A 27,476-nucleotide genomic window follows, 5' to 3' on the forward strand; every position below is an offset into this window, starting at 1 on the left:
TTTCATTTAAATTATGCAGCAGTCTTTTATTATTATTGTCCCAGATTTTGTTTAATGAAGATCTGTCATCCAATCAAGTATGGTATTTCACAACTATAAGAACTGCAAGAGAAAAAAATGAAAAAGAAACATCAAAATCAGATTCATATGCTATGTTAAAAACAATACTCCTAAATGTAGTTGTGTCCATTTTGAAACTAGTGTCCATTTTGAAAATAGTTAATGAGGACAACTTTTATCTGAAATGATAGATAACAAATGGGAATGGAGAAGCAAAAATATGAAACAACCTAAATGTCTAACATTAGCATTTTGATCAAATAGATTAATACAGAACCATAGCATAAAGCAGCTAAAATACTTTTTAAATATTTAATAACATGGGAAAATATTTACAATATATTTATTAGAAAGTATACATATGATCTTAGTTTTTGAAAAACATGTTTATATATTAATAGGAAAAGACTTAAAGTATATACAATAGTTATATTAATAGTAGCTATCTCTGTGTGGTAAGAGAACAGTTGGATTTTATTTTCTTCTTTATGTTATTCAACATTCCATTGGTTGATTCTTGGTACTGGCAGTAGTTATGTTCTATTAAAGTCACCACAAACACTGAATGAGTAAACACTGAACCACTGCTCTGAGGGGAAACACAGGCTTAAATCCCTGCCAGCCTCTGGCTACAACATTTTTGACAACCAATCCATACATAACCTTGTTTTACATGTTTCTGTGTGAAGACACCTTATTTACTATATACTGTTGGCTTATTAACACTCAACTCCTGGCCAACAGTGCTGTCACTCACGCCTGAACAAAGCTCATCTAACACGTGTATTTCCTCCACAAGACACATCACAGCCTTGCTGTGCTCAGCAACACTAGCCAGCACTGCAGCACCAGTATACTTGGGGGCCTTTTTAAACAGCAAAAGCATCAACAAGACACACAAAAATGTGAGAAACTGTGCACTAACATTCGCTTCTCTGACCGCATCTGTCAATGACTCCGAAAGCATTGGGGTAACTGATCAATGTTAGCTAGTAGGTGAATTCACAAACACAGAATCCACAAATGATGAGGACTGACTTTTTCTTTAGAACAAAATCTTTTTTTCTATTTAAAAAGAGTATCACCATGGAATTTTTCAAATGGTTATTCTGAGATACTTTCCAAATCTTTATAAAATCCCTGTAAATATAGATAAAGAAGTTTTGGAAAAAAGGAGGTATTAAAAATGATCTGACCAGAGAAAGACAAATATATGATATCACTTGTATGTGAAATCTAAAAAGTAATACATATGAATCCATATACAAAACAGAAACAGACTCACAGTCATAGAAAACAAACTTCTGGTTATCAAAGAGGAATGGGGAGGGGGGAGGGATAGATTAGGAATACGGGATTAACAGAAACAAACTACTATACATAAAATAGATAAGCAACAAGGGCCTACTATATAGCACAGGGAACTGTATTCAATATCTTGTAATAACCTATAATGGAAAATAATCTGAAATAATATATAACTGAATCACTTTGCTGTATACCTGAAACAAACACAACAATGTAAATCAACTACACTAAAAAAAATTTTTTTTGAATGATCTGACTTAAAAAGAATATTAAGGGGGAAAAAAAGGAAGGGCAAGAGTTATGTTTCAATGACTGAAATGAAGCTCAAATCCAAAACAAAAATTATCATCTGGAGAATTTATCTGGATTTTCCTTCAAACACAATATTATGAAATGCAAGCTGCCATACCTAAAAGTAAAAATAAATACAAAATGAGTGTTACGGTCCTGAGCCTAATAGTAGCCATATTTGGCCTCAAACAAATCACTTAGCCCTGCCTTTGCAGGGGTAGGGGTGGAGGGTAGGACAGAGGTTCTCTTTGAGAATCTGATGAAAGATATACTCTCACCATAAAACTGTACATATGCATATTCACATAAAATTTTACATACAATTTATGTGCATTTTCAGAGAGCTACAGATTCTAGGTTAAGAGCTCCTTACTGGAGTCAGAAGTCATTACTCAATCCTGACAGTCATACTAGGTCAACTGAATATAAATTAAAAAGGAAATTTAAATGAACTTCAAAACAAATGACACCCCCTCCAAATTAATAATCCAGTAAATACTTACTGATAATCACTAACAAAACGATAACAGCAACCAAAGCCATGATAGCTTTTATCTACAACACACAAAAAGGCATAAGAAAGATTAATGTCTGACTTGTTAATAAAGACTATCTGTTGTGCTGTTTACCACATTACACTAACTCATCATTGGACAGGCTCATTCCTTGAAAGGTTTCCAAATTTTTTCTCATATGAACTTCTGACTATTTGCATCTTTTTGTAATAATCAGAGTTCCCCAAATTTGAGGGTTTTGGCTTGCCTAGATTTTATTGTTTAAGGCTGAAGAGTAAACAGTAATAATCAAAGCCTTTATGGGCCTGATCTTTTTTGTCTATGATTTCTCACACATTTCCAATCTAAGACCAGGAAAAGAACAATATTTTATTAACTCTGTTCAGAAGTGTCAGGATATTATGAATAAGACTGGCATCCAATACAGATGGTTCAATATATATAGTATAAGGCAGCATTTTTTTTTTAAGATTTTTAGAAATTTCATGTAAGGCAGCATTTTTTATAGCACTTATTCTCAAAGTATATTAGAATTCTGTTAGTTTTTGCTCCCCTTACTTTCTTCTTAGCATTTTTATCTTCATTTTGAGGACTATAATTTAGATTTTTCGTGAAGAACCTCATTTAATAAATAACTTGCCTAAGAGCATTCTGTGTGTCAGTTTCACAGTTGAGAGGCGAAACCTTAAGATTAGTCCTTAGCTAGTTAATATTTTAGGTCTACATCACCTCTCTCCATAAAATTGTCACATTCCTCATCTAATCCTAAAATGCATAAATTATAAATTGATTTGATTTTCCTGATGAATTCAAATGAGTCTTGTTTTCACCATTTTCATAGATAATTGATTAAAGATGGTTCATTCAGAAAAAAGATACCCAGTTATTATAAACACATAGAACCCTCTGATGAATATCACAAACAGCAACTAGAAGTAGCCAATGAAATGTTTCTAAAATAAAACTACTGGCTGCATTTTAGTGGCATTACATTCATGACAAGAACAAAGTGACCAAGAGAATACATGGATGCTTTCCAATTTGAATACCAGGTGCCTATTAAAATTATTAATTATGATAAACAAAAAATGTAGAAAGTACTTTACACTGTAAAGTACTTTACACTGTAAAGTACTTTAGTGACCAAGTGATCCAGAGAATATATGGAAGCTCTGCATCTTTTTTTTAAGCTGAAAACATTTCTAAAGTAATTTGGAATTTTACAATAGCTTTTCAACTTTACCAAAAATATATCTTAATTTGCCCTGTTAATTTGTGCTAGGCTTAAAATTTAGAAGATTTAAATGGAAATATCAATACCAATTTTAAAACACTTAAATAAACAGAGTTTCTAACACTGGCCAGGAAACGTTTACAACCAAAAATGGCAGTAACGTATTCATGCATGTCCAAAGCTCTCTTCTTCCAAACAACATGGACAAAAATCTGTTTCTCATTAAACACATAAGAGCCTCAGAGCCCCATAAGATACTTAAGAGAGGCCTCACTGATTCTCTCTCCCCACCCACTGGATAATTCTGTTCACTTACTTATTTTTAAAGTCAGGTTTATTAAAATATACTTTACATACAATAAAATTCACCCTCTTAAAGTTCATTTTGATGTGTTTTGACATACATACAGTTGTCAACCATCACCTTCATAGTCGAACATAAGACATTTTCATCACTCAAAAAGTTCCCTCATGCCCTGCTGTAGTCAATCTCCACCCCTCCATCCTTAGCCACTGGCAAGCTCTGATCTCTTTTCTGTCCCTATATCCCTTTCCTTAGCTCTTCCCAAATAATCATTATGAAGTTAATCCAGAAAATGGTAGTGATATAGAGACTATTTAAAAATATAAATTAAAAATAGAATTCAATTTCTCCCCTTAAAAGCATACTATTCCTTTGATGTGGACCCCGTAAAGTACAAAATGAAACTCTAGATATAGCTAAAAAAAAAGCTAGGCAAAATGCACATTATCATTTTGTTAATGGCCACATGAATGAGTCATGTGGGGAGAGGAGGTAGCTCACGGACCTTTTGTTCTTCCAAACTAGTCCGCAGGATAGAAAATTTCTATAGAAGTAGAAAATTTATTCATTAAAGAAAAACAGAAAATTTAAATTCTACATAAAGGAGCAATGAAACTTGTTTCTTTCCCTAAGTTCTATTTCTGAAAGTAAGAGGATTCAACAGGTAAACAAAAATAAGCAAATCCAAGGCAACTCTTGAAAGAAATCCTTAGCATATGTCAACATCAAGTTTTGAAAGTTATTGCTAAACTTGAAAATGAGAGACTAAAAACAATGTGGTATATCTAAGGTTTTCAACAAAGCCAAAAATGATACACAGTATCAGGAGGAAAAAGTAAAGATCTGCTCATATGACATGAAATTTGCTATAAAATCTTAAGGGAAACATTTTTCTGTTTGATATATAGTAGCCATACTTGATTTAAGCAGTAAATTCATTTCCATAAAATGTTTTTCGGGAATATATTAGCATATAATGATTCCCATTTTTTTCCTTGTTACAAATTTTTCTTTTATATCTTATTTCTCCTATACAAGTACTAACCAGGTCTGACCCTGCTTAGCTTCTGAGATCAGGCAGGTTGAGGGTGGTATGGCATAAGACTGTATCTTATTTCTCTGGAATAATGAGGGACAGTGGGATTTTCTTTTTAGCCCCATTTGCCATATGGATTCTGACACATTAAACTGCTTTTATTTTTTTCCCCGTCCAACAGAAAATTATATTTTTCTCTGGCTTGCTTTCTGTCTTTTAAATATCTCTATGTAATGCTATAGGTTGCTCCAAAAAGGTACTAAAAATAAATTACAAGTTAATATTTCTTACAAGATAAATCTAGAGGAAGCTAAATTATTAATAAAATGTGGATTACTCTCTACGAAGAAATCCATGAAAACATCCTTTTAAGCACTGCTTGATTCCTTTAGTTATTTCTGACCCATAAGATATTAATTCAACAAATATTTACTGAGTTCCACCATGTCCCAGCTTCAGAAGATATAATAATAAGCAAGACAGTTGTAGTCCCGTTCCCCACAGAGCTTATCACCTAGAGGCCCTTTTTTCTTCACGTCTTTGAATACCACTGGATATGCTGACGGACCTATCCAATATCTTCCAATTTACTTACTTTGCATCCACGCCACCACATTTGCCTTCGAAGTTGTTTGGATCTGTTGCTAAAAGCAGTTGCATTATCCGATAAGCTTTCTATATCACATAGAGGATGGAGAGAAGGATTAATCGACATAACAGCATTCTTTTATCTAGTCACACAAAGACAAGAAAACATTAATTTCTACTTCTGCAAATCTATTCCCTTTTAAGCATGAAAACAACATCTTTCCTTTCCTCTACCCACAAACTCTGGCATTCTGTATTCTAAAAAAAAAACCCAAAAAGTAAAAAATGGCTGCAGGTCAGTTTGCTCAATCCACTTTTACAATAAGAGTAACAGAAGTCTTCCCAGCGCCTCAATGCTTTCAAATAAACTTAATGAATTCTGGTAGAAATACTCTCTAAAAATTCAAATACTTGGCACAACTATAGAAAAAAAAATTTACACACGGAGAAGGCTAGATTCTTAGAAGATATCAAAAGTGACTGATTTTGAAGCAAAACAATATATTTTAAAAGTGTTTAAATAAGTTTTTTGGTTAAAAAAGTCTGTCAAGGATTAATCAGATATTCATTCAGCCATTCATCATCTAAGAAATATGTGAGTGCCTAATAAGTGCCATGAACTAAGAACAGAGACTAACATTTGTCAGTAAAAAAATGTTACTAAGTCATCAGAGAAAGCATAAGATAAAAATATTAGATAAGTGTGAAATAAGTTTGAAAAGAAGTGATTAGACCTATCCTCCTTGAGATCAGGAGAAATACAAAGCACATCAACGTAACAGGACAAAAGAAAAAAATAATCTAACTCTTCAACAATGAATTTTTAATCTTCCCATTCTCAACTGATCAATTAAAGAAATAATACAACAATAAGATGATTCAAAGCAAAGGGAGCTACATACAACTCAATAACAAAAAAGCCATCAACCCAATCGAAAACTGGGCAGAAGACTTAAATAGACATTTCTCCAAAGAAGACATACAGATGGCCAACAGGCACATGAAAAGATGGTCAACATTTCTAATGATTAGAGAAATGCAAATCAAAACTACAATGAGGTACCACCTTGTATTGGTCAGAATGGCCATCATTAAAAAGTCTACAAATGACAAATGCTTAAGAGGGTGTGAAGAAAAGGGAATCCTCCTACACTGTTGGTGGGAATGTAAATTGTGCAGCCACTGTGGAAAACAGTATGGAAGTTCCTCAAAAAACTAAAAATAGAGTTGCCATATGATCCTGCAATCCCACTTCTGGGCATATATCTGGAGGAAACTATAATTCAAAAAGATACATGCCCCCCAATGTTCACTGCAGCACTATTTCCAATAGCCAAGACATAGAAACAACTTAAATGTTCATCAACAGATGAATGGATAAAGAAGATGTGGAACATATTACAATGGAATACTACTCTGCCAGAAAAAAGAGTGAAATAACGCCATTTGCAGCAACATGGATGGACCTAGAGATTATCATACTAAGTGAAGTAAGTCAGAAAGAGAAAGACAAATATCATAGGATATCACTTACATTTGGCATCTAAACTATGACACAAATGAACATATCTACGAAACAGAAACACTCACAGACACAGGGAACAGACTTGTGGTTGCCAAGGGCGGGGGGTGGCGGGGTGGGGGAAAGGATGGATTGGGAGTTTGGGATTAGCAGATGCAAACTATTATACACAGAATGAATAAACAACAAGGTCCTACTGTATAGCACAGAGAACTATATTCAATATCCTGTGATAAACCATAATGGAAAAGAATATGAAACAGAATATATATATATATGTATAACTGAATCACTTTGCTGTACAGTAGAAATGAACACAACATTGTAAATCAACTATACTTGAATAAAATAAATTGTATATAAAAAAACAAAGTAAAGGGAGCTAAAGTTAAAAACATTAAAACCATAAATGCCATTTTTCCTAAGTCAAGATTCCTAAACTTTGGCTAGAAAAATGGGAGATGTAAACTATCAAAAAACAGATTAATAACATCAAGAATTATATGAAGTATCTGTACCTGATTTGTCCTGTAGTTCATCTAGTCTCTCCCCTCTTTCTATTACCTTTGTAATATTTTCTTGCATGACATCAATGACTTCATCCACCTGATTCTGAACACTAGTTTAAAAAAAAAGATTAAAAAATAATGCATTCTTCTTTTGAGAATTTTACAGTTTTTGAGACTTTCATTAGACATGATAGAAAACAGCAAGTTCTCAGAATTATTCAACTCTAAAATGTTTAAGGCTTGTAGCAACAGTCCTTCCATTTGTGGGCTTGATTACTCAGGCAATTAAAAGACAACATGATACAAATAAAGTAATATTTAACTTATAGTTTATTCTTAACCCTGTTTCTTCAAATTAAATACACTGTCAGAATGCTCAGTAACTGCAGAATTTAGTCAAATAGCTTGACTCTAAATAATCCGTTTCATTTTCTTTTCAATAGGCCATTGAGGCATCACATAGACACAGCTATAAACTACTTTTGCGCTACATATAGTTCACACACTAAGGCTAACAAAAGAGTTTGCCCAGGTATGTCAGAAGCCTATGAAAAATATTCAGTTTCCAAAATGGAAAGGTACAGTATGCTCTAGGACACTAAGGCTCAGTGGGTATAACTCTTCACAGCTCATCAGTTTCCTCTTAAACAGGGTTTAAAACAATGAGCAACACTTGGGAGGGTTTTGAAGCACCCACGAAGGAGCAAAGAGGAAACATTTTTGGTTGTTCTTCAAAATGAAAATATGATTTTCTTCTTTATATCAGGTGATGAGAGCCTGTTCCAACCAAACTTCAGACTGTTCAATGAAGATTTTTTTTTTAATAAATTTATTTATTTATTTATTTATGGCTGCGTTGGGTCTTTGTTGCTGCGTGCGGGCTTTCTCTAGTTGCGGCGAGCGGAGGCTGCTCTTCGTTGTGGTGCGCAGGCTTCTCATGGCGGTGGCTTCTCTCGTTGCAGAGCATGGGCTCTAGGTGCGTGGACTCTGTAGTTGTGGCGCACGGACTTAGTTGCTCCGCGGCATGTGGGATCTTCCCAGACCAGGGCTCGAACCCATGTCCCCTGCATTGGCAGGCAGATTCTTAACCACTGCGCCACCAGGGAAGTCCCATGTTCAATGAAGATTTAAACTAAATTCAAAAATTTAATAATTGGACCTCAGCTGCCTACTCTCACTCAGAAGTTACCCCCAGAGTACATAAACATAGAAATGATTAAGTGTCTAGTTTTCCTCTGTTGCTTCAATCATTTGACAAATGTCTAGTTTTCCCCTGTTGCTTCAATCATTTGACAAAATGTTACCTTAAATTAGTTTATGGAATAAGTCATGCCAGAGAAATATTTAAAAGGAGAAATAAAATGAACTCACAGTTCTTATAACTCAAAAACTGCTTAAGATATAAAAACTGTTTAAAGTGGATTACTAGCAACTATAAGTAGATATATATTTTAAATAAATAAGGATATGCAATTGCTCTTTCTAGTCGGGGAAGTGTATCAATTTATCAAATATCACCTAGGAAGCTTTTAAAAAAATTTCACAATACACATCTCACTGCCCCTCTACTCTATAGTGAGTTGGGAGTAAGGCAGGACATGTGTACTTTTGAAAAAGAGTTCTATCCCTTCCCTGTCACGAAGCTGTATCTTCAAAAAGTTTGCTTTAAAAACAAAATGAAGGCCCATTTAGACACATACGGGTTCAGAAGAAGCATCCTCAGATTCAAGTAGAATTACTATGTTTGATGATAGTCACCCCCCCTCCCCCATGTTAAAAGCACCCACTGATTATCCACTCATAGACTTCAGGGTTCATCATAGCTTCCTAGAGTTCTGTGCCTCTCACACAGTATTCTACTAAAGGGTATAAAACTGAAGCACAACTAAAGTGGGACATGGAGAATTCCCTTCTGCTCACACAGATCTGAAAGAGCCCCCACATGTCTAAGAGGTCTTGTTGCAACTCCTAAGCAGACAGCTAAAGACTTAAAATCTTATACAAGAACAATGGCATAAATACTTAAGCAATTTATTCAATAAATAATTAAGAAGAGCTTACTACGTACTGTTCTAGGCACTAGGAAAACAATACTGAACGAAGCAGACAATAATTCCGGCTCTCATGGAATGTATGCTTAAATGTGCAATGAATGCACTTCATTAACCTTCAGAGTTGTTTAACAGTCTGTGTCTAACCCATTACTCTATATTATTTACAGCATTTAACACTAAGCGAAAGTATTTATTTATTTACATGCTTATGTCCTGTCTTTCCCCACTAGAAGGTAAGTTCAACAAATGCAGAGACCTTGCCTACTTTGTTCACTTTTGTAGCCCCAGTACCTGTAACATTGCTTGGGAAAGAGTATGCACTTAATACTAAACAGCTGAATAAGGGAACAGTTTGGGTATAAGTCCTGCAAAGCACATCCAGCTACTTGAGAAAGAGTTATAAGGCAGATATAAGAATGTAGAGGTCTCCATTTAACTATAATGGAAGCAGAGCTATTGTTTATCAAGGGCCAATCTTGAAATTCCTAGGTAGTTACTTTCCATCGTATGCAAGAGATAATGGCCTAAAGTAAGGCGCAACACAGTGGAAATGGACAGAATGTACGGCAGCTCCTACACATAATCAGATTATAGCTATTATGGATATTAACATACCTATACTACATGTGATTTTAAAACAAAACCAAAATAACTGAAGGAATCGTTATGGTCCCAGAATCCCTATAAGCAAAAGACTCCACGGATAATACAGGCAGATTAATTGGAATAGAATTCATAAAATTCCAGATTAAGTCTTACTAGATTATGATAAACCTAGGGGTATTACCTCAACAACATGACACACATGTAATCTCTATGGCTAATGGAAACCACCCAACATTTTAATTTTTCCTGCCAAGTGATTAATAAATGATTGTTACTTTCTCCTTCACATATTACTATCCACTGGTATAACCCTCTTAATCCAGCTACTGTATAATTCTCATTCAATCTTAAAATAACGGAAAATCTCATGACTGTGCTTCTATATTTCAAGATATTTTCATGCCCAGAACACAACTTTTATGGAAAAAAAAAAGAAGAAAATCATCTACTTATTTACTTTAATATAAAGGATAATTTTTTAAAAAACAAGTGGAAAGTGACCTCCCTGGTGGTCCAGTGGTTAAGACACCGCGCTCCCAATGCAGGGGGCCCGGGTTCGATCCCTGGTCAGGGAACTAGATCCCGCATGCCGCAACTAAGAGCCCGCATGCCACAACCAAAGATCCAGCAAGTTGCAACTAAAGATCCTGCATGCGACAATGAAGATCCCAAGTGACGCAACTGAGACCTGGCACAGCCAAATAAATAAATAAATAATTTTTTAAAAAGTGAAAACATATTTCCCCATGATTTTTTACATTTTCATAGCAGTTACAATACTTTGATTTCTATTTGTATTTTATGTTGGTCTTATCCTCACTATTATACTGTAAATGCCTTAAAAACAGAGATTGTCCCACTCATCTGTTTCCCAGGTCATGTGAAATGTGCCTGGTAGAAAATAGGCATTCAACAAATATTTTCTGATCTCAAGTAAGTATTTCATTTATTCAAAAATATTTATTAAGGAGTTATTATTATGCTATGCATTGAGGATACTGATGTGAATGTTTTGACCCTCAGCAAGATTACAGTCTAGTGGGGAACACTGGTAGCTAGGATTATATTACCATATGTCAAGTGCCAAAATGGAAGGAAGCACATGGTATCAGTCGTGCAGCCTAGATGAATCCAGCCTGGACCAGAGATGGCATCAAGATCCTGGTGCTGAGTTTTGAGAGGTTAAGAGTGAATTGGGCAGAGTAAAAAAGGTGAAGGATGGTGGGAAAGTTCTAGGCTAAAGGAATAAGAGGAGGGGATATTTCAGGAACCAATGATTACCTGGATATGGGTGATGGAGTTGGGGCAAGAAAAGGGCAGAGAACTTCTAGATTTATAATTTGAGCAACTGAGTAGATGTAGATGATGGTCATTAACTGAAAGAGAAAATTAAGGACTCAAAGAAAAAGCAAGTTTTTGAAGGAGGGGGTGGAGATTTATATCATTTCCTGTTAGAGTCATATAGTAGAAGAAAGGACACAAGAGAGAACATACCCAGGAAAATATCAAGACATGTAGAGAAAAGACATCTTAACATTGTTTTAAATCCTCCTTAGAGTCTGACAGCACTTGTGTTCCTGAGATGTCTCTATTCTAATTATCACCACTACAGGGAAGCCGCGTGGTGTAGCGTAGAGAGGCCAGGCTCTGGACACAGACAGATCTCGGTTTGCAATTCAGTGTTATCACTTACTATGTATGTGGCTTTGCAAGTCATTTTGCAAGCCTCTTTGAGCCTCATATGTTCTCACCTTTGAAATGAAGATGATAATCTTTCCCTTATGAGAATTAGATGTGACAAGTGTGTTTTAAACACTTAGCACGGTTCCTAACGCTTAGCATGTGTTTAATGTCAGTGTTCTTCCATTAAGGAAAAAAAAAGCTCATGCTCTGCAACACACACTCATCCGTTATTTTATAAAGAAAATATTTATTTTCACTGTTAACACCCCCATCTTGTGGCCTCTTAAGGTACTGTTGACAAAAAAAGTTTTAAATGTATGCTGTATTTTTGCAAGTATATATAAATATATATATATATGCACATACGTATACATATATATGTAGTATATATGCTGTATTTTTATAATTTTATATATATAGTATATATGTACATATATACATATATATATGTATATATGTGTATCTGTTCATCATGGAACATTCCTTGGGGGAATAAAGTTAAACTTGTTGGACCAAGGCTATAGATAGGAGATTTCCTACCTGTGGCAGAGAATGTCTACAATTCACTGGAGTGGCATTTATAATGCTACTATTTAATTTAAAAGCAAAGGAAACATTCCAAAGAGAATCACAAATTTTTTATATAGGCATGTGACTATTTAAAATCTTTCCCAAAAATCTTCCCTGAAAAGTGACATTGGAATACTAAAGAACCCATTAAAAGGACCTACTGTATCAGCACAGGGAACCATATTCAATATCTTGTAACAACCTATAAAGGAAAAGAATCTGAAAAAGAATATATATGTGTATAACTGAATCACTCTGCTGTACACCTGAAATTAAACATTGTAAATCAACTTATACTTCAATTAAAAAAAAAAAAGTGACACTGGGCATTTTTGTGGGATTAATCTGTTATCAACATGTCAATCAAATGCAGACAAAGCAACAATGTTGCTGATCCACACATCAAAAAAACACCCTGTATGGAAACGTCACACATTAAACGGTGACAGCACACCTTAAAGAAACTCACCAGTGCTCGCAGTTTTAGTTACTAAACAAATGCCAGGAATCTGTTCTTGGGCAAGTAGCGTGGCAGGTTGTGCTCCACCATTTGGGGCCACTTTGGGCATACGCCTGAGTCGTACCCTGGTTAGATAAGCACTCATGGGGTTGTGCCAAGGGTTAATTTGTGTGTTTTGATGACTGACCACCTTCTGAGAATGTATGATAAGCCTTCAGCTCTAGAGTAAGAGCCATTACACTTCCTCAACAGTGCCTTACTGTTCTAAAATTCTGTGATCACCAACGTTATTATGGTAATTTAATATGCACATATACACATTCACGTGCATGTGTGCTTGGCACTTACTAACACAGACATATCCTGCAATGCCCACTCTGTACAACTGGCACTGGTTTTGGGGTTCAGCTGGAAAGTCATACTCAAAAGACTCACTGGGCCACACTCAGTACCAGGCTCACTCTGCAGAAGGATGTCAGACAGGAAATGAAGCACATTGGCAGGGAAAAAACAGGTGTGTCATCAGTGGAGTCCTCTTCTCCAGTGGCAGCTGAGGTATATATGTGGGTGGATAGAAAAGTCACTCTGGCTCAGAGAAGGGCAACGGCTCTGCCATGGCATCCTCGCTACCTTGAATGCCTTGTGATCCTTCCAAAGATGAAGATGAGTGGCTTCAGAGGCCATCTCCCACTCACCTCCCCATCTCCCCTAGGAGACTGTCATGAGACAGTTTCTTATCACCTCCCAGGTTCTGATGACATATAAGGCTTTCTGCAGGATGTATCTGCAGACTATAAAACCACTTAGCTGCAGGCTAGAATTGGCTCCTTTGTAATAGGGCATCTCACTATTCATACTGCAGCCACCCGGACCCTTCTATTTTGGTATCATCATTTTTGGTGTTTAGGACAAGAACCCAGGGAGCTGGCACCTTTGGCTACTCTTCCTTTGACAATCTATATAAGTAACAAACTGTCTGAATCTAAGTGGCTCATTGTATCTTTACTGGCTGAATCAGACACTTGAAGCAGCAGAGACTCTCTCTTCTGCTGGCCTTGAAGCAGCAAGCACTGTGGGTTGTACAGCTGCAAGGAAGTGCATCCTGTCAACAACTACCTGAGCTTGGTCAGGAGCTTCAGATGAGATCAAAGCCCTGGTGACACCTCAATTTCGGCCTCGTGAGACCCTGCAGAGGGCCCACCTAAGCAGTGACTGAACGCCTGACCCACGGAAAATGTGAGATGATGAATGTTTGCTGTTTCAGGCTGCTAGGTTCACGGTAACTTGTTACACAGCAATAGAAAATGAAAACATCCCATTTAGTACTCAAACCAATTTGGTGGTACCTTGATTCTGTATTACAGAATCCATTAGCTAGGATCAGGCTAAGTGTGGACCTATTTCTTCACACCAACCACTACCTGACTAAAGCCCAAGTATCTAATCAATAACTTTTTTCTTTTTTAAACTGCGGTTTATTATTTATTTATTTGTTTATTTTTGCCACATCGCGCAGCACGCGGGATCTTAGTTCCCCCAACAGGGATCGAACCCGGGCTTCCTGCAGTGGAAGCGTGGAGTCTTAACCACTGGACCACCAGGAAAGTCCCTCATCAATAACTTGATACCCCATTACAGTACCCCTCCCACTATGTGCCATCTATATCCAGACTTAGGGTAGCAACTACCCCTCCTTAGATCCTGAACCTGGGCCATTCAGTTTATCTTCCAGTTTACCTTTTATAGCTCGGTAAGTTTCCAGGCCTATTTCACTGCTCCATTCATTCCTCCTCCCTTCTTGCCAGGACTCATATGATTCTAATATTAGATACATTCACTACAGCATTATCCACCATCTACCATCAACAATATATACAGAAAAGCTCTAAACTGAAAATTAATGAGCCATAAAACTTAGATCAATAAATGGATTAGGATAAGTAATAGATATGAACAAATTCTGGAAGTATATAAATAAGATACTGTACTTCAGAAAACTAAATCTATTATATTACTTTTATTATCATGCTGAAAATGGGAATCAAGCTATAGATTTAAAACCAAAATAGACCTTGAGATTATGCTAAATAAATGAATTTGATATATAATAATTAAATTAAGAAAACCAACAACCAGGAATTGCATCTCCTTAGCTATAATTAAGAGGTAACTTTGTGAAAATGAAAAGAACGACTGGGTTTTTACAACCTAGTAGTAATATTAGTCTACATCAAGGCTCAGCAAATTTTTCTGTAAAGGGCCAGACAGATAATAGAGAGTTTAGATTTTGTGGGCCATAAGGTCTCTGTCACAACTACTCAAATCTGTCACTGTAGTTTGAAAGCAGCCAATAGATAACAGGAATGGCTGTGTTTCAATAAAACTTTACAAAAACAGGTGGCAGCCAGATTTGGCTCATATGCTGTAGTTTGCCAACCCCTGGTCCTTGTAGAAATATGATAATCATTTAAACAAATGAGTGTCTCACAAACTTACTGCTTAATTTTTTCATTTCTAGGTCCAAATCTTGGTCCAGATGGTCCCCTTCTGAAAACAAAACACCAAGTACATATTAATGAGAGCATTAAAACAAACACCAAAACAGAAAACACACACACTTGCTGAATTCTAAACATGGACCATTTATCATAAGGAACCACATATTACTGGTACTGATGGAACCTAATGATATTTAATCATGTCTGTACTTCATTGGTACTTAGTGCGGGCCATCACAACCTAATTCTTCTGAATGTTATCACTTTTAATATAATTCTTAGTTATACACAGGTAGTTTTAATCATTAAACTCTGAAATACCATAACAACTAAAGTGCCAATGACTATGAATAACTTTATGATCAATTATAGAACACTAGAAGTCCAACTACCTTGAATTTAGGCTCTAATGAAATGCTGATTTGGGGGATGGATGTAGAGAAAAATTCATTCAAAACACTAAAATTTTTCAAGTATGTTTTTTGATTACTCATCTTTAAACTTAGCAACATAATTAAAGGGAAATGTAAGAGTCTATGAAAATATTAACATTTCTCAAATTATTATCTCTCCATTATAGTCGAGTGTTGTATCATTTAAACCAATCCATTTTAATACTCTGAAAATTAAAATTTTTGGATGTTTTAAGTAATTTTCCATCTTCTGATGATAGAAAATAAGGTATAAACCATAAAACTCAAAAAAGAATAGGTTCTGTACCAATTAAACACTAATTTCCCATTTCCCCCTCCTCCCAGCCCTTGGCAACCACCATTCTACTTTGTGTCTCTATGAATTTGATTACTCTAGGTGCCTCAGATAAGAAGACTCATGTAAAATGTATCCTTTTGTGACCAGCTTCTTTCACTTAGCATAATTAATGTCTTCAAGGTTCATCCATGTTGTAGCATGTGTCAGAATTTCCTTCCTTTTTAATACTGAGTACTATACCATTGTATGTACATACCATATTTTGTTTATCCATCTTTCCACTGACGGACACTTGGGTTACTTCCACCTTTTGGCAGTTATGAATAATCCTGCTATGAACAGGATTATTGTTCATAATAATCAACAGGTGTTGATTAATTTTTAAAAACTTATTTCAGAAATTTTATTAGCTTTGTCTCCCTTTCAATACATAGAACCACAGGGTGTGGTAGTGTGCCGGTTTTGTCATCAGGCCCTTTGGAAGATGTACAGCATTATTTGGGAGTGAACCTCCAGTGTACAGTTAGCCTGAAAAGTTTTTGTTTCTCACTTACATTTGGGTGATCACTTGTTTAGCCAAAGCATCTGACCTTTTCAATACTGAGTCCTTTGTTGACAGGTAGCTGTTGCTCTAGTCTAAGGCTTCTCACTGTAATTGGCACTATGAGCAATTAGCTTTTTGACTCTGGAAACCTTGTTACCTGTAGGAAATTATCTTCCCACTTCATCTGACTTTCCTGCCAAAAATGATACTATTTCCTGTTATTGGATTTATTTCCATCCTGCAGGCTCTTTTTGCCAATTGCTTCATGGCTGTCAATTACTTTTTATAAAATGTTTTATACAATGCTTTTTATTTGGGAAAAAAAAAGCCTCTATAAAAAACTCCACAACATTATAGCAAAGTGGGAGGTAAATGTTTCCTCCCAGGCATACCCTTCTGGAGGCATGAGCCTCCAGAGAAAACTCCTGCAACAATATGTCATCCTTCCTGACTTTGAAAATAAAACCGAGGCCCTTTCTAATCAAAACTGCAAAGGACTGACCAGGTTAATTAATTCTGACAGAGCATCAAGGCAATCCAACAGGGAAAAGATAATCTTTCCATCAAATGGTGGTGGAACAGTTGGATAGCCATATGCTCCCCGGCCCCCCCAAAATGATCCTTCACCCGTAACTCAACCATATATAAAAAAATTAACTTATAATAGATTATAGACCTAAATGTAAAAGTCAAAACAATAAAACTTTTGAAAGAAAACAAAGAAGAAAATCTTAGAACCTTTGGGTTTGGCAAAGATTTCTTAAACAAAAACAATGAAAGGAAAAATTTAATAAACTAATTTCATCAAAATCAAAACTCTGCTCTTCAAAAGATACAGTTATGAAAATGAAAAGATTAAATTACAGACTGGGAGTAAATATCTGTAAAACATATATCTGACAAAGAACTTGTATCTTGAATATATAAAAAATTCACAACTTAATAGGAAGACAAACTTAGAAATGGGCAAAAGAATTTTAACATGTACATCATCAAAGAAGATATAAGGGGCTTCCCTGGTGGTGCAGTGGTTAAGAATCCGCCTGCCAATGCAGGGGACATGGGTTCGAGCCCTGGCCCGGGAAGATCCCACATGCCGCGGAGCAACTAGGCCTGTGAGCCACAACTACTAAGCCTGTGCTCTAGAGCCCATGAGCCATAACTACTGAGCCCGCATGCCACAACTACTGGATCCAGCACGCCTAGTGCCCATGCTCCACAACAAGAGAAGCCACCGAAACAACAAAGAGTAGCCTCCGCTCGCCACAACTAGAGAATGCCCACACACAGCAACGAAGACCCAACACAGCCAAAAATAAATAAATAAAATTAATAAATTTTTAAAAAAGAAGATATAAGGATGGCAAATACACACAAAAGAAGATGTTCAGCATAATTTGTAATTACGGAAATGCAAATTAAAACCATAATGGGATACCACTATACACCCACAAGAGTGGCTAAAGTTAAAAGACTGACCATATGCAGTGCTGATGAGGATCTGGAGCAACTAGAGCCCCCATACAGTACTGGTAGGAATATAAAGTGGTACACAACTTTGGGAAACAGCTGTAAACATACACCAGCCATTCCACTCCTATTTACGCAAGAGAAATGAAAGCATAAGTCCACACAAAACCTGTACATGCGTGTTTATAGCAGCTTTATTTGTAATAGCTAAAAACTAGAAACACCCCAAATATCCATCAATAAGTGAATGGGTGAATGAATTGCAGTACGTTCATACAATGGACCACTACTCAGAAATAAAAAGACACAAACTATTGATGCATGCGACAACATGGGTGAATCTCAAAATAATTATGCAAAGTGAATGAAGCCATTAAAAATAGAGGCATACTGTATGACTCCACTTCCAACAAAAAATCTAGACAATACAAACTACAGTGATAGAAAGCAGATCAGTGGCTGCCTGGGACTGGGAGAGTGACAGATTACCAAGAGGTTTGAGGAAACTTTTGAGGTGATGGCTATGTTCATTATTTGAATTTCATGATGATTTCACAGGTGTACAGTGGGTATGTCAAAACTCTTATTGTACACTTTATGTGTATTTTATTGTATGTCAGTTACACCTCAATAAAGCTGTAAAAAGAAAAACAAAAAACTTACAGAAAAAAGTCCTCTTCTTCATCTGAATCATCTTCCAGAAGATTTCTCTGTCAAAAAAGAGAAAAAGACTTGAGTTTTTAGATTCCAAGGGGCTTACAAACTGTCAGGGGCAGAGTCATGGAACAAGTTGTATCCTGGTGGAATTTCTTAACTCCAAGCTTCCAGACACAGGGAAGAGTAATTACAGGTGCTTCACCGGAAGCTAAAAGGTACGGAACCACGATGCAGACTTTCCAAGAAAATGCTTAGAAGCCCCGAATCCTTTGACTGACCACAAGGTAGAGAGGTCACCGAAGCTGGCGTGGGAGTGAGGGATGCAGGCAATCAGGGAGGGGCAAGTCCTTCCTCCTCCCCCTGCCTTCCAGTCTCTCTCTATCGGCAGAACCTAAGAAGCAGCTGGGGGCAAAGGAGAAGTGTAGCTGCAGAGTCCAACTGTAGCATCGGAGAGAAGAGTATAGAAGGTAGGTTTGGAGCTGAGAGACAAGGGCTTATGAACTGGCACAGTCCACCTAACAGCTACTCGGCCTACGAATAGCCCTCTACACGTATTTGAACTTCCAAACAAAAACAACTTTATACTTTTACCTTATAAGATACAACTGTTTTTCTTAAAATGAGGAATGTCTCACCTTCTCCCCAAAAGGGGAAGATATAAAGTTCCAAAAGGAGGCTGAAGAAGAGCAAAAACCAGACCTTTTCAGCATGCAAGAACTCCAACAGTACACAACTTGTAGGCCAAATAACGGCTCCCCATAGATGTCGGCATCCTAATCCCCGAAACCTGTGAATATGTTTCCTTGAATGGTAAAAGGAACCTTGCAGAAGTTATTAAATCAAGGATCTTGAGGTGGGAAGATCAATATAGTGGGCCCAAAGTCATCACAAGAGTACTTAAAAAAGAGAGAGGCAGAAGTGTGTGTGTGTGTGTGTGTGTGTGTGTGTGAGAGTGAGAGAGTGAGAGAGAGAAAGAGAGACAGAGAGAGAGATTGGAAGATGTCACCCTGCTGGATTTAAAGATATAGGAAGGGGCATGAGCAAGGAGGTCAGGCAACCTCTAAAAGTTGGGAAAGGCAAGGAAAGAGGCTTCTTCCCTATAGCCTCCAGAAGGAACAAGGCCCTGCCAGTGCCTTGATTTTAGCCCAGCAAGATCCATTTTGGACTTCTGGTCACCAGAACTATAAGATAATAAATTTGTGTTGTTTTAAGTTTGTGGTAATTTGTTAAAGCAGCAACAGGAAGCAAATACAACACCCATGTACCTTTTCTGAAGAAACTACTCAAGGAATTACACCAGCTAAAAAGAAAATTAAATCAGAACAAAGATCTTAAGATGGAGATTGACATACTCAGTACATCTAATAAAATGTGTGGTCAAATCTAAATGGAAGATGATTGTGAACTATAACTTACAGCTATGGAAAGAGAAAAATGCATAATATAAAGAAAAATTCTAAGAGAATCTAACACTTTTCTCACCAAGCCCACCAGCAGGAAGTGGAGAGTAAAGTGAGGGAGTTAGAAGCAAAGTAACACACTCATCTTGGTGGGGAGAGGAGTGGAGAAGTGGGAGGAGCCTGGAATGAAAAAGTAGTGTGGAAGGGCATCGTTTTTGGCATGTTGAGAGAGAACACAAATTTAAACATTATTGTTAACATATAAAGTTAATTAAAAAGAGAGAGGGAAAGAGGAAGAAAGGGAGGAAATTTTTAACTGCCTAGTGGTCCTGGGGGCAGGGAAAAAGTGAGGAAAAATAATCAATCTAGCTAAAGAAGTTAGGGAAAAGAGGGAAAACGTAAGAAATACAATGGATATCATTATCTCTATATATTATAATAAATAATACACAAAGAGTAAGAAAATGAAAAGAGGATGCGTTCAATATTCATTTAACAAATATGTTTGAGCATCTTCTATGTACTAGGCACTGTTCTAAGTACCAAGCATTAGCTTTGGACAAGACAGACAAGGTCTAAGCTCTTACAGAAAAACACCTGACGGTGATGAATGTTATGCAGAGAATTAAAACAGTGATGGGATAAAAAGTGACAGGGTGACTAAATAAGATTAGGCTGTCAAGGAAAATCATTCTTAAAAGGTGAAATTTAGGCTAAGATCCAAACAATAACAAAGAGCCAACCAAAGATCAGGGTGAAGAGCATTCACTGCCAGCAGAGGGACTAGCGAGTGCAGAAAAAGTCCAAATATATCAGTTACCTTAATAAATGTGAATGGTTTGAATGTTCCTCCTAAAAGTAAAAACTATACATAATTAGAGTTCAAAAAAATTGCAGCCAATATCTGTTTATAAGAAATTTACCTAAGATAAATGTCAAATAAAGGATGAAAAAAAAAAGAGAGATGAAAGATATGTCAGCACATTCTAACAAAAAGAATGTTAGAGTTAGCAAAAGTAATATAAAGAGATTATTTTAGGACAAGCATTAAACAATCAAATAAGATTTTACAATGACAAAATGCACAATCCACCAAGATTTAACAGCAGTGAATGTTTATATGTAACAATATAGTTTCAAAACACATAAAGCAAAAGCTGCTCAAATTATAAGAAGCAATGGATACATTCAAAAATCATAGGAAAGCTTTAACATATCCTTCAGAGATGGAGAAACCAGGAAGACAAAAAAATAAATAATCTAGAACTGTGTATTCAGCAAATGTTATTTTCAAATATCCAAGAAATGAATAAGCAATAAAAGAATTTTAATAAATTGCCGAAACTAGAAATTACACAGGTCACATTCTCTGGGCATAATGCAATGGAAATTAAAACAAATAAAAGGAAATTTTAAAACACTCTTCTGTTAAAATGTTAAAAGGTAAATGCAAACTTAACAAACTATTTAGAAATGAATGACACTGGGAACATTACAAAACAAAATCTGTAGAGTATGGTCACAGCAGTACTTAAAGGAAAATGTGACCTTAAATCCATTTATTTATGAAATTACAAAGACTGAAAATATATAAAATAAGTATTTAACTATTAAGATGAGTAAATTACTCCTAAGTCACAAACAACCCCAGAATCTCTAAAAAAAAAAAAATTCATGAATTTGATTACATAAAAATTTAAAACATAAAGAACATACAACATCATACACAAGGTTAAATGGCAAGTAACAGGCTGGGAAAGAAATCTGCAACATACTTTCAGACTAAAGGGTCTGGTATATACAGAGACTAAAGGGTCTCTCTTATATAAAGATCGCTGACAAACTAGTAAGAAAAAGAGACATTATAGAAAAATCATCAAAGGAGAGAAATAGATAATTCCTAACAGAATAAGAAATGGCCAATGACCACATGAAAACATGTTCACAGTCAATAATATTCAGGAAGATACATTACTTCCTTCAACAAATATTTCTAGCTAATAAGTAACAATCATTACATTTATGATACAGTTTATTTGCCTTAGAGGATGATGATACTAAAGTGTGTTTATTATAGTTGCCCAATGAGAAACATAATGAAAACAAATGTCTTTATACTTATTCACTGAACAAACACAAGAGCTAGGGATACATTATCAAAAAAGGGTAATGAGATACAATGAGATGTCATTTCACACCCACTAGGCAGATAATAACAAGTGTTGGTGATGAGAAATTGGTGGTGAGGAGAAATGTGGAGAAATTAGAACTCTCATACACAGCTGGACAGGAATGTAAAAATTGTGCAGCCACTCTGGAAAACAGTTTGGCAATTCTTCAAAAGGTTGAACATAGAGTTACTATAATACCCAGTAATTCTACTCCTAGGTATTTACCCAAGAGAAATGAAAACATATGTAATGAAATGAAATGAAAATAAAAACTTGTATGTGAACATTCATAGCAGTGGTATTCATAATATCCAAAAAGTGTAAATAATCCTAAATGTCTATCAACTGATGAATGAATAAAGAAAGTGTAGTATATTCATATAATGGAATACTATTCAGCAATGAAAAAGAATGAAGTACTGATATATACTACAACATGGATGAGCTTTGAAAACATTATGCTAAGAAGCCATTTACAAAAGACAACATAGTGTATGCTTCCATTTATATAAAATGTCCAGAATAGACAAACCTATAGATTTGTGGTTGCCTAAGGCTGAAGGGATGAGGAGAACGGGGGATGATTGCTAAAAAGTAGAGTTTCTTCTTGGAATGATGAAAGTGTCCTAAAATTGACTGTGGTGATGGTTGCACAATTCGGTACTAAATACTAGTTACTAAAATCCACTGAATTGTACACTTTTAATGAGTGAATTATATGGCATGTGAATTATATCTCAATAAAGCTGTTATCAAAAAAGTATTATAGGAAAGAGGAACAAAATTTTTTAAAGTTTTATAAAAGTAATTTATAAATTCTTAGAACCAATCAGTTATCAAATTTCATGATCTGATAAACATTCAAAAGGAGGACTCTATTTAAACAGCCAATTTCTTTTTTCAATTCTGCTATCTAATATCCTATTTTTACAATAAATTGCGGTAGTATTCAACCAACAATGTAAAAAGAAAGTGCCATAGTTATGGTCTTAGAAGTAGAACTGATTGAAACTGTATATTTTATATTTTTGAGTAAATAAAGCTTATTTTAAAAAGTTTACTAGCAGTTAGTCTATTGGTGGATTGTATCCCCCTTCAAGCAAAACAAGAACAGACACTGCATAAAGAGTCAGAATAAAGGGACGACAAATGATTCCTGTACTGTATTTCAAGATACTTCTAAATCATAAGATGTTGGACAGAGGTTCTAAGGTTGTGTAAAAAAGGAGCATGTAAAATGAAGTCAAACAGACTATCTGCTATTTAAGGGCAGAGACCATGCCCTCTAGTTTTTAGCACAATGCCTAGCACATAGTAGGTAGTCAATAAACATTTGTTGCATGAATCAGAAAATAAAGGAATGGCAAGAATATAGGAAGTGAGGGAGGGCTTTAGGTTGCTGGATGAAAAAGAATAGCTCTAATTCCTTCCCTCAATAAATATTTATTGATTACTTATTCTAAAAGTAGCCTATCTACAATATTCATATCAATGCTTTCTTCCAAAATGCTGCATAATTTCTATATTTATACAATCCTGCACAGAATGTTCTGAAATAAACTAAAAATTGAACATTATATAAAAGCTGCTCTGGACTCTGTGGCAACTGTAGGACCAGAATCCTTTATCTGCAATTCCAAAATCTAAAAAGTTCTGAAAACCAAGAGATTTTATAAGCTTTGGAGTCAAAACTCATTTGGAGGAAAATCTTACCTGAATTGATGTTAGCTAATTTATATACTTAATTACAATAATCAGACATTCCACTGAGAAATATTAATATGTTTGGAGGTGCTGCTCTAGACCCCCAAAAGGCTCTTGTATAATGTGCACTAACTAGCTTTGTAAAATCTGAAAAATTCTGAGGAACTCCAACCACATTTGGCTCCATAGTCCTAAATAAGATATTGTGTATTTGTACAAAATTCCCTTTGAAAGACTAGAAAGAAGCTGGGAACATAATTTGGTCAACAATGGAAATAGAATTTGGTTGAGTCCCAATCTAAGTAACATATATTTTTTAATGTTTACTATGAAGAAAACAAATAGGACTCGAATATAGCCATAAATATTAGATTATTCTAAAACAAATTATTTACAAAGGAAAGAAAAGATATTTTGAATCTTTCTTTTTTAAAGATTAAGATTCTGAACTTACCCTTTCACTTTTCACAGAACCAGTGACATCATCATCATTTAGGTGGCGCTTAAACTTGGGAGGCATCTCTTTTAATGAAGAAGTACTCTTCTACTTCTCAGCAGAATAAGTCTTCACCACCTTAAAGAGAAAATAAATTTCATCAGATTTGAGACTTTGGGGTATAAGCTAAAGTACTGAAAACAGCGTACAAGGCCCTATATGGTGGGGCCCCTCCACTTCTCTGACTTCAACAGCTCCGTCTCACCTGCTCCACTCCAGTGACCCTGGCCTCCATGCTAGGCCTCAATACACAACAATTATTAAAAAGAGAAAATGGAGGTAACTTTTAGAGAACACGTGGAGGAAATTAGCAAAAATATTTTTATAAAATCAAAGAGCAGCTTGTATAGGAGAGGGGGAAAATTAGGAGGTTGTCCCCTTGCAAATGAGACATCAAGTGCCTAAAGATTTTAACTTGGAGTCAGAAGATGGCAGAACACTTCGAATTCTCTCACTTTTAGGGAGTTGCTTAAACAATGATTCTGTTTCCTCATCTGTAAAATAGTGATTTCTAGGCTTCTGCATGGAGTTGGGATGGTCAAATCAGATTAATACATACATGCAAAAACATTCTGTCAATTACAACGCCCTGTTCTAATGCATAACACTAGGTGCTCCAAGAAAAGGGGTAAGTTTGGAAAGTACTGGGTTAAACAAAGCCAGGTTTTTTGGTTTTGTTTTTTTTGTTTGCTACAGAACGTCTCACAGTCTTTTATGTACTAATTTGCATTATGATTTTCCAGGAAAATGCTTGAATATGCAATATATTCAAAATTTTCTTGAGAAAAAGCTGACATGCAAATACGAGTTTTCAGTATCTTGGACTAGAAGATGGATGAAAAATAAGAATAGCTAAAGTGTACTGAATGTTTTACTATGTGTCAGGCACTATGCTCGGCGACTTACACACATTTTCTTTTACTCTTTACAACACTCCTTCGAAGTAAGCACAAAGAAACTAAGAGAAAACTAAGGCTTGGTAAAAGATAAGTAACTAATAGTGTGAGTCACTCTACTGATTGAAATATCAGAAACATAGGCCTAAATTATTAATGGCTGTGCATGATCAATTTTAATATTTATCCAATTAGTTGTCTATCAGGTTATACAGTTCTGTTCTAGAAAGACCACTTCCCTGTAACAACCCAGCAGTCCTCTTTCCCCTTCCACAAGAAGAACCTCTAAGATTTTTAAGTATAATTAGACATTTGTTGGTTAATATCATACACTTAAAAAAGAATAAACAAGCCCAGAGTCCAGTTTCATAAACAAAATAAACTTTTAAGTTGACTTCCCATCAAAACAAATTGATACACTTTTCTTTGATAAGAAATAATTTTCCAAACCAGAAACTTAACCACTTGTAACAAAAACCAAATACTTGCTACCTAAGTAACAGCTCTAGAGCTCTTCATTCTACAATATTTCTGTCACGTATATCTGGCATCTGACCCATTTTATTCCTCATACTTTGATTTCAGAATAATTCATTCATGCAGAAATGTTACAGAATGCACGGAGAAACAGATGACAAAGGAAGCAACCGAAGAACTAGAGCTTTTAATTATACCTGTATTTTATTTATATTTTAAACCCTACAAAGGGGCTGCTTCTACATCCAAAAGCAAATAACAGGGCGACTTACATAACATCTTTATGAAATATACAGTAAAGCTACAAGTTTAATGATGAGCAAACCCAAATTCAGGTCCCATAATCCAAGAATCAGCTTCATGAAGGCAAGAAATCACTGTCTGACAAACATAAAAGCCATCAGCAAAGCAGCAGGCAGATTAATTAACTGTGCTTGATGAAGCACAGGGTAAATGATGATATTTGCACCAAATGACTAGTAGAAATAAACAACGCTCAGAAATTAGATTTATACATATTCTACCTAAGAGTTCTCCTGTACAAAATACATATGAATTCAGGTGTTTGGGTCTAGGTATATATGTAAATAAGAGAGCCTTCATGATGTAATTCAACATCACCAATACATTTTTAAAATGTCACATCACCATACGCTTCTTATGCCATCATACGTTTACAATTTCATGTATGTATTTTTTGAAGAGGCAGTACGTTCTGCATTCAATGGCTTTACAAGTAATAAACTTCTAACCTGTTGTTTAGCAAATGTTGGCTTCTTTTTTGCTTTATGCAAACAACAAGCACACCAAACCCCCTAGTATTTCATTTCACAAAAAGCTTGCATCTGGGCAGAGGCTTCCCTTTTCCCAGCCTGCGTTCCCTTTCTGACTCCTCTTCCACATCTCTCATCAGCAGTCTCGGCTGGTGCAGTTTCACGGAAATAAGTGACTTGGATGGACACAGCCTGGAGATGTTATTCACAAAACCTGTCAAAGTGTAATGATTCACCTCACCTTCCGGTCATTATAAACACAGCGGGGTTGGTGCTCTCTCTCCCAAGCCTTTTAATGGTGAAACAAATCCATCCCTCCAGCAAGCAGCTCCGCTCACCGCACCTCCCCCCCCCACTCCCACCCCATCTGTCGCACCAGGCCACGTCCCCCGACATCTCCTAACTCTAGTCCTTTCTGCCCCAAGATCCCCACTCGCTGTCCGGGCTGCCTCCCACTCTTATCCAATCTTCCCCAGCCCCGCCACTGTTCTCTTCCCATTTCCCCAGAGCACCCTACAATTCCCATTCTTCTCCCCCTTAACCGCTCCCCATCGCACACCCCAGTCCTGGTCGCCCTTCCTCAGGGAACCCCCGGTCCGACCCCAGCCTTTTCCCACTCTGGGCTCCCTCCACTACCCCCGAGGCCGGTCCCCCTGCCCGACGCGGACGTTGGGGGCGGCGGGGCAGGGACTTCGTCTCCGTTTCCTTCCTCCGCACATCAGCCCTTCCCGTCGGGAACAGGCGGGCGGCCGTACCTGAGTCTCCCGGGGAGCTCCGGGCAGCTCTCCGGGGCGGGCAGCACTGGGCGGGCGGAGGAAGGAGTGGGAAGCGGAGGAAGAAAGCGGGGAGGGGGAAGACAGTGGGCGCGGACCCGGCGCCTACCGCTCCGCCGCAGCTGCACCCCCGCTCATCGAGCCGATCGGCGCTCGGCAGCCTGGC

The 27,476-nt window shown here is 36.4% G+C and overlaps 1 protein-coding gene across 2 annotated transcripts; it reads right to left on the reverse strand.

Annotated features, from left to right (window-relative positions):
- VAMP4 (vesicle associated membrane protein 4) lies at nucleotides 1-27,476 on the reverse strand. Of its 2 annotated transcripts, XM_007165319.3 has the most exons (9): nucleotides 27,293-27,476; nucleotides 26,517-26,751; nucleotides 24,350-24,469; nucleotides 18,627-18,673; nucleotides 15,237-15,287; nucleotides 7,377-7,477; nucleotides 5,344-5,423; nucleotides 2,163-2,214; nucleotides 1-102 (listed from the first exon to the last, which is right to left on the reverse strand). In XM_007165319.3, exons 3-9 carry the CDS (start codon nucleotides 24,413-24,415, stop codon nucleotides 74-76), a joined length of 426 nt encoding a protein of 141 aa, XP_007165381.1. In that variant the 5' UTR covers nucleotides 24,416-24,469; nucleotides 26,517-26,751; nucleotides 27,293-27,476; the 3' UTR covers nucleotides 1-73. The 2 variants fall into 2 exon arrangements, with proteins under 2 accessions (XP_007165381.1, XP_007165380.1); XM_007165318.3 differs by lacking the exon at nucleotides 26,517-26,751.

This window comes from Balaenoptera acutorostrata, chromosome 1, assembly GCF_949987535.1.
Source record: "Balaenoptera acutorostrata chromosome 1, mBalAcu1.1, whole genome shotgun sequence".
NCBI classification, from domain to species: domain Eukaryota; kingdom Metazoa; phylum Chordata; class Mammalia; order Artiodactyla; family Balaenopteridae; genus Balaenoptera; species Balaenoptera acutorostrata.

What these genes read in the sequence shown, in the direction of transcription:
- VAMP4 (XM_007165318.3), bottom strand. Translation starts at nt 24,415, where the DNA reads ATGCCTCCCAAGTTTAAGCGCCACCTAAATGATGATGATGTCACTGGT. An exon ending in TGTGGTGGCGTGGATGCAAA is followed by an intron (nt 2,215 to 5,343) that starts GTAAGTAAATTG and finishes TGTGTGTTGTAG; the next exon opens with ATAAAAGCTATCATGGCTTT. An exon ending in CGTTTTGTTAGTGATTATCA is followed by an intron (nt 103 to 2,162) that starts GTAAGTATTTAC and finishes TTTCTCTTGCAG; the next exon opens with TTCTTATAGTTGTGAAATAC.